The 8,866-nt window shown below is 36.8% G+C and overlaps 1 protein-coding gene across 1 annotated transcript in view; it reads right to left on the bottom strand.

The window, feature by feature from the left end:
* MCM6 (minichromosome maintenance complex component 6) overlaps positions 1 to 4,482 on the bottom strand; it is a gene marked incomplete at its 5' end in the record, with an annotated part of 33,382 nt that extends 28,900 nt beyond the window's left edge. The window contains 4 exon segments of the mRNA XM_023527524.1: positions 1 to 158; positions 1,562 to 1,811; positions 2,483 to 2,593; positions 4,334 to 4,482. Of these exon segments, the coding sequence (XP_023383292.1) occupies positions 1 to 158; positions 1,562 to 1,811; positions 2,483 to 2,593; positions 4,334 to 4,482 (668 nt within the window).
* Between the last annotated feature and the right edge of the window lie 4,384 nt (positions 4,483 to 8,866).

The raw sequence follows: 8,866 nt of genomic DNA, 5'->3' as shown, positions 1-8,866 counted from the left end.
CTAAGCTTAGAGACATCAGGCACAACAATCAGCGTCCCTGTAAAGTCACACTTGTCACCAGCTTGAGCTGACTCCACAGCTTCAGCCCTCAAGATCACTTCTAAACTTCGAGGGATACTTCCTCGAGGAAGCTCAGCTTGAGTCTCTTGAATACGAACCTATAACAAAGACAAATGGCCAAGAATAATAGAACTTTCAAATGCATACAATCTAAATTAAATACCACAAATACTGACATACTCTAAATTATCTCACCATTTGCAGACTTTGGACATGTGTCATTTATCTTAAAAATTCTCTATGCTAAAATTCCCTTCGATTTGGTAAAATTATATCCATTTAAAACCTTCACTTTTACTCTCATTAAAAATATTTTTTTTCTCTTTGTTAAATTGACTATGTGGTTAAATATCTGTTCTATGTTCCATCTTTCTCCAAATTTTCAGGGAAATTTTATGAAGAATTTCACATGCTTTATATCCTCCACCTTGATGCAATTGTTAATGTGACTTACACACACACACACACACACACACACACACACACACACACACACTTTTACTGTCATTTCAAAGAAATTGTAAAAATCAAGATTCCTCATCCCTAAATATTTTAACACTCATCTTCTAAGAATAATCTTCTATATAACCATAATATCATTATCACACCAAGAGAATGAAATATTTAATTTCATAAAATGTTCTATTATCTAGTCCATCTTCAAATTTCCCCAATTGTCAAAAACATCCTTTAATACAGATTTTTTTTCAAACCAAGACCCAATCTATTCAGTTTGTATGGGGTTGTTATATCATGTTCTTTTTCAACTATAAAGCATCTCCTACCCAAAGCTATTGGTAGAGTATGTATTTCTTGTAAATTAAGTTTCAAATTAATATGAGAAAAGGACTAAAAACTGAATTAAATATTATTTATTTTAGTCTAGTACTCATTCCTCCCTGCTTTAGTGACTGAGCTACTGCAACTTTTCTTTCCCCTTTGGACATTCCAGAGTTACTAAGTCCTGCAGAGATCTGAACCTACCCCTCAACCCCCATTCTTATTACTATCATCCAATTTTTACCTAAGTGACTGACTACAACTGCTTAAGAATTAGTCTCTTATTAAATAATACAAATCACTGTTCAATTAATCTTCCTTTAAAAAAAGAAAAATTCACATCCCTATCCCCTTATCAAGATAGGTCCAAACTTCTCAACCTGAGAGTTTAGGCTCGAAGTATCTCCAGACGATTTGAGAGACCAAATCGTCTCTCAGATGATCTCCTCTAACTGGCTCCTCTAATTCATGATATTCCTCATTGCTATTGACAAAACATGTCCATTTGCACCTGTCCTTTTATTCATGCCTTCCTGCCTCCTAACCACCAACTCAGTCTTACACCAAGTCTCTACTTCTTAACTCTAGTTAAACTAAGTTTAACATTGCCTAAATAAGCTTATAATAATGTTTATTTATTGCAGGTGCCTAGAAGTGAATTATTAGCAGGTGCCTAGAAGTGAATTATTAGGCTGAATCCGATCTAAACAGAAGTTAATACCTTTTGAAAATCAACAAATCTTGATTTATTTGTATCCAGCAAGAATCTCCTTCTGTTGGCACAAACTGGATTTCGGCAGATGTTTGGCTGTGTGTATTTGAACTGCTGTTCTACATCTTTGATCACTGTCTGACAGTCCAAGCACAGGAAAGTTCCGCTCACAAGCTCTGGGTGAACTGGGTGAGTCCGTACCACTTGTCCACTGATGCGAGTGAGCAAACCAATTCTGGATGACGTGAGTTCTCGAATTCTATTTAAAGACACATGTCCCATTGGTGAATAAAGAACACCAACAAAATAAAATTAGAATTATAAAACAGGATGATCCCATTTTTGTTTTATATGAAAATATATTTTTTGCTTATTTACAATTACCAAATAAGCACATATTACTTTCGTAGTAAAGTTATCATGGGAAAAAAATTTTAGACTCAGAGTTCAGAAATGCTTCCTTTACTTCACAAACCCATTTTATATTAAATAACTTAATAACTTAAGTAATTTCAGTAGTTTAAGTTTTCAAAATACCACTTCAATTTCTTCCAGTAAATTAATTCTTTAAATAACCACTAAAGGGGAAAACTGTTTACAAGTTATACCATTTAAGCTCTGACAAAAATTTCCAACGATTCATGAATTTCTGACTGTTCTCAGTTTTCATATTTTCTCACTTGACTAATTTCCCCCCAAATGTTCCCTAAGATAATGTATCCTAAAATATTACAATACTCAGACATTGCGTCATTTAACTTACTTCCCAATGCATCTCCTTAGAAAAATATATTTCTATAAAATTGAACTTTTTGGATAACTGGGTATAACTTTACAGATCTAAGACTACTATCTCCTGAGTTTTCTGACAATTAAGTGATGCTTGTACTATTTGGTGAATTACTTCTCTTTCAAAGAAGGGTTTCTTACTTGTGTCTGGTAGGTAGGTCTTGGAATGCAACATAAAAATCCTTGGCAAGAGGGATCTCTTTACGGTCTTTGACGAAGGTTTTTAAGGCCCGACATAGGTAAGGATAAACTCTGAAAAGCAAACAAAAAAAGATCAGTTGACATCTTCAAGAGGCTTATTACCAAGGCCTCCTTCCCTCTTCATGTTTGCCAATAGCTGACAGTAAGTAGTTTCATATGGTTACAGTAAAGCCTTAGTATCTAATGATGCAGGATACTTCTATTATCTTGTTCAGGTTTAGGCGCCTCTTCAATCCTCTCCTATCTCACCACAAATAAATCTAAGATAAGAGAAACACCAAAGATAAAATGCTGTACCTGAATATCTATTATCTTTAAAAATAATCATTTAGCACCCATACGGCAGGCCACTCCTATCCAAGATGACTCTACCTCAACAATCTGGAGGGGTTCACAATCTGGCAAGGCAACCTACCATTTGGTGTCAAGACTAAATACATTTTTCTAGGTTTAATTCTTGACTGATAAGAAATGGATGAGATCAGGGGAGGAATGTATGTATGGATGCGAAAGCAAGTAGGCAGAAACGTCCTATTTGGTTAAATTGAAGTATGCATGTCCTCTTGGTATAAGTTCCCAATAGGTGCTGCAGCCTGGTTTAAGAGTGGGATCTAAAATCTTCTGAAAATTAACTACTTTCAAGAAGAGAATTGCTGCATAGCCTATACATGAGGTATGAGTATAGCTGTTTCTATCACCAGCCCTGATTTTCTACCGACCCTCATCTGCCAGTACAACTTTTCCTGCTGCATAGTTTTATAATGAACTCTGCTGTTTATCTCTCCAACCATTCTTGATGGTCAGGTGACTAGAAACATGGAGACAAGTCCTCCATCTCCTACTCTAACAGGTAAAGTAATAGGACTGTGTCTCCTTATTCCAGGATCTTCATTTCGTTCACAACTGTTCACAATGTTTATTTTCACTTGATTTTATTCATCAGATTGGCACATTTATTTAATCCAAATACAAAGATTTCTGTAAAAAAATGTTTCTTGCTTTATGTAGCAATTAAAAACAAATGAAAGCCAAAATTATTAAATATAATGACTAATTTCTGCCAAAAAATGCCAAAAAGTTATTAAAATGTTTTCAAGAGATTTTATGTAACATAGGAAAATATGTTATACTGTTAAGTGAAAAGGGCAGGATGTTCTATCTACAGTATGATCCCAATAATTACATGTACACAGAAATACATTAAATGTGTCAGGAGATCCTTAGGAAACTGCACTTGCAGACCTGAAAGGCTCTTGGAGCTTTGTTCCAATAGACCTGCTAATGATGGTTATCTATGACTGGTGGGATTACAGATGTACAGATGAATTTACTCTCATTACTTTTCTCTATTTTCTAAATCTCCTATGATATACATGTTACTTTTATAATCAGAAAAAAAATTAACTTTAACAACAACAACGTCACTGCTGTTAATACATCCCTGATCAAAAACAGGATCCACACAAACCCTTTCTCAAAAAACCTACAGGGGTAGGTGGAAGCAGGGAATCAAATGACAGCAACAGTAAAGAATGTCTGACACAAAGTAAATGATCCTCTTAAAACAGGGAAACTCTACTGAACGCAAAGGTTTTCAACGTTTGCATGTGAAAAATATTCAGCTCCAGAAAGGCCTAAATTAGTTCAGAGCAATTTAAAAATGACCACTGGCTCTATCAGAGGACCTCTGTGACACCTGCATTTCTGCCTAACAAATGAACACTACCAGTCCAAAAAGAGCTGGCTTCCCAGGCTCCATATTTACTTAAAATAAAGATTAATGTATCATACCTATAGAACTCCTCTTGAATGGTGGTGGAAAGTTGCTGGTTAAATTGCTCCAGGTCCACAAAACTCACAACCAATGTGTTTCTCTCAGGACGAATTAGCTCTTCTGCTAATTGCAAGTACTTAATTTCTCCATCACTGTTCTGGAATCTGCAGATACATGCAAATTAGATTAAACTGAAGAACTAGACAGTTAAAAGAAGAAACTAAATGCCTGATAATTCAGTGTATTGGTTAAAAATCATCAGTTTTAGGGTAAGACAGGCCCATTTTGGCATTTGTGTAACTTGGGGCAAGCTATTTATCCCTCCTAAACCTGTCCCTCTCCTTTTTAAAAACAAATTAAAACAAAACGGAACAAAACCAGATTAGGACATCACTTTATCTCATAAGATTACTGTGAAGGTTAAATGAGAGACTGCCTAGAACATGTTTTATGCAGAGACTAGAACATAGAAAAACTGGATCTTCAGATTTTTAACCTGAGTTTCTTGATTTAATATTTTCTAATCAACAAATGCTAACTATTCTTTTATTACTGTTATGTATAACTAAAATTGGGAAATGTTAAATCAAGAAATTCAGGTTAAAATCTAAAGACTCAATTTCTTCAGGGAAAACTGATACGTCAGTTGTAGGTTTAAGAACCAGAATAAAAATACACAGCAATGAGGTACTTCACAAGACTTCAGTAAAATGGAAACACACACACACACACACACACAGAGCTGGTGTCTTTTCCCAAAAGGAGAATCATACAAACATATTTGCTCTTTGTCTTTTTAACATACTATGCAGATTAGTTTCAAGGCAAAATCAATTCCTCCTTCAAATATAGCATGTTCTGTTAAATATTTACCGAATAACACCTATCTGCAAAGCACTATGCCAGAGGTAACTGAAGCTGGAAATGAATGTTATTCCTGCCCTAGGGTTGATACTCTCATAGGAGATACTCTTACTAAAGAGGTACAAGACAATCTAAATGTCCATCACAAATAGACAAAGAAAATGGATTAAAGAAAATGTGGTATACACATACAATGGAATATTATTCAGCCTTAAAAAGGAAATTCTGCAATATGTGTCAACATGAATAAACCCTGACATTATAAGTGAAATAAGCCAATCACAGACAAATATTGCATTATTTTACTTATACAAGATACCTAAAATAGTCAAATTCATACAATCGAAAAGTGGAATGGTGGTTGCCAGGGACTAAAGGAAAGAAAATGTAGAGGTAGTAATCAATAGGTATAAAGTTTCAGTCAAGTGAGATGAATAAGCTCTAGTTCTAGTGCACAATTGTACCTATACGCAACAACATATTATGCTGTTAAAAATTTGTTAAGGGGGCAGATCTCATGTAAGTGTTCTTTTTACAATAAAATAAAGAAAAAAAAAAGGATGAAGTACAAGAAATGTGATGGGGGAATATAAATTAATTCTATCTATTATCTAGAAAGGCTTCACGCATATAAAAGGTGGAACTAAAATTCTGCCTTGAAAGACTTAAAATACGAAAGAAAAACAAGCCGTAGATAGACTGGTTACAGATGTCTATAAGTATGTGGCAGTGAGAAAAGGTATGGGAGGAGTGTGAATGATGACAGTCTGGCTGTGGAAGATGAAACTGAAAAGAGTAGTTGTGAAGAATTTGAACTATTTTCATAGGCAATAGGCAATTGATATTCTGAGAGAGTGTTAACATTTTTATTTTCCCCACAAAGGCCAGGGATTATTTTGTTCATAATTATCCTCAGCTTCTAGCTACATACATAGTAAGCTGCAAGGCAATGAAAGCAATTATATTTATTATTTGTTGAAATATTAATTGAGGACCTTTATAATGTGGTGTAGTGACTAGGTGGAGATGAGGACAGGATTTTCACTGAGGATGAAGTGGCTGACAGGTTAAGATACAGGAAGTTCTACTACCAGATAATAACAGATAATGGCAACTTGGGAGCATAAGGGAAGAAAGGATTGGCGCTGCCTGAAAGGTTTATAGAGTTTCACAAAGGAAGTGAGCCTTTAGCTAGGCTTTGAAAGATGAGTATCTGTCAGGCAGAGAATAATATTGACAAAAGTGGGGAAATACAAATGAAATTGTATTTTTTAAGTGTATCGGAATTCTGTAAAATAGAATGATTCACAACAGTAAAAGTGTGGAAACAACCCAAGTGTCCATGGATAGATGGACACAGAAAATGTGGTATATACATACAATAGGACATTATTCAGCCTTAAAAATAAATTCTGGTACATGCTACAACATGAACTTTGAAGACATTATGCTAAATGAAATACGCTGATCACAAAAGGACAAATACTGTATGACTCCAAACATATGAGGTACAGTCAAATTCATAGGAAGTAGAATGGTGGTTGCCAGGGACTAAAGGAAAGAAAATGTAGAGGTAGTAATCAATAGGTATAAAGTTTCAGTCAAGTGAGATGAATAAGCTCTAGTTCTAGTGCACAATTGTACCTATACGCAACAACATATTATGCTGTTAAAAATTTGTTAAGGGGGCAGATCTCATGTAAGTGTTCTTTTTACAATAAAATAAAGAAAAAAAAAGGATGAAGTACAAGAAATGTGATGGGGGAATATAAATTAATTCTATCTATTATCTAGAAAGGCTTCACGCATATAAAAGGTGGAACTAAAATTCTGCCTTGAAAGACTTAAAATACGAAAGAAAAACAAGCCGTAGATAGACTGGTTACAGATGTCTGTAAGTATGTGGCAGTGAGAAAAGGTATGGGAGGAGTGTGAATGATGACAGGCTGGCTGTGGAAGATGAAACTGAAAAGAGTAGTTGTGAAGAATTTGAACTATTTTCATAGGCAATAGCCAAGTGATATTCTGAGAGAGTGTTAACATTTTTATTTTCCCCACAAAGGCCAGGGATTATTTTGTTCATAATTATCCTCAGCTTCTAGCTACATACATAGTAAGCTGCAAGGCAATGAAAGCAATTATATTTATTATTTGTTGAAATATTAATTGAGGATCTTTATAATGTGGTGTAGTGACCAGGTGGAGATGAGGACAGGATTTTCACTGAGGATGAAGTGGCTGACAGGTTAAGATACAGGAAGTTCTACTACCAGATAATAACGGATAATGGCAACTTGGGAGCATAAGGGAAGAAAGGATTGGCGCTGCCTGAAAGGTTTATAGAGTTTCACAAAGGAAGTGAGCCTTTAGCTAGGCTTTGAAAGATGAGTATCTGTCAGGCAGAGAATAATATTGACAAAAGTGGGGAAATACAAATGAAATTGTATTTTTTAAGTGTATCGGAATTCTGTAAAATAGAATGATTCACAACAGTAAAAGTGTGGAAACAACCCAAGTGTCCACGGATAGATGGACACAGAAAATGTGGTATATACATACAATAGGACATTATTCAGCCTTAAAAATAAATTCCGGTACATGCTACAACATGAACTTTGAAGACATTATGCTAAATGAAATACGCTGATCACAAAAGGACAAATACTGTATGACTCCAAACATATGAGGTACAGTCAAATTCATAGGAAGTAGAATGGTGGTTGCCAGATGTTGAGTGGGGTCAGGGGAAAGGAGAGTTATTGTTTAATGGGTAGAGTTTCAGTTTGGGAAGAGGAAAAGAGTTCTGTAGATGGTGATGACGCTGGCATAACAAGGTGAATATATGTAATGCTACTGAACTCTATGCCTAAAAAAGGGTTAAAACGGTAAAGTTTTGTTACATTTTACCACAATTAAAAAAAGAATGTTATAGGACATTCCAAAGTGTTTACACTTTTTCCTGGAGGCAGCAGAGTCCATACTCTTAGGTAAAGAAGTGAATATCTACACCAAGAACAGTTAACTAACTGGTGGCAGTGGTGGAAAGCCAGGGAGGGAGGTTATGAGAGGCCAGGAGCCCAGAAGAAAACTAAAAAAGAAAAGTGGGGGGCGGGAGTTGCCGGCTGGAAGGAAAGAAAGGGATGGAGGGAGTACGTTCAGCTACTTTTAAGCAGGGCAGGGTCCACCTTCACCGCAGAATCTGTCAAACCACAGGGTCCACTCTACTACTTTCATCTCCACAGACGCTAAGGGTTGTCAGGGCCCTAGGTGCCTCCAACACTAGGGTCCTGGCTTTCCGGTCCGCTCGGGCCTCTGCCAGGATTCCAATGCCCGTTCAGCCTCCCACACGACCCTGCCGAAGTGTGGACTCGCTGGACAAGTTTCTTATCATCCCCGAGCCTCGGTTTCCGCACAGGTAATCATGGCGGCTACACGACCAGCAGCCTTAAAGTCGCCAAGACTGAATGATGGGAGTAAAACGCTTTGCATGGGGCAGTGGGCACAATAAGACTTTGAAGAAGGGCTCGCCATGGATTTCACCCCCTAGAAATCAGGCCAGCCCGTCCCAGGTTGCTCGCGGCGGCCTGGCTCAGCCCCAACCGGGGCCTCTCTCCACGGCGCGCGACCCTTCGGTTCCCGAAACTGCGCAGGCCCCACGCGCCCCTCCCCCGGGCACTGGGCTCCTC

The sequence above is a fragment of the Pteropus vampyrus genome, unplaced genomic scaffold (genome assembly GCF_000151845.1).
Source record: "Pteropus vampyrus isolate Shadow unplaced genomic scaffold, Pvam_2.0 Scaffold17, whole genome shotgun sequence".
Lineage (NCBI taxonomy): Eukaryota > Metazoa > Chordata > Mammalia > Chiroptera > Pteropodidae > Pteropus > Pteropus vampyrus.
The sequence above is the reverse complement of the archived record's forward strand: the minus strand, read 5'-3'. Positions and strand labels throughout refer to the sequence as shown.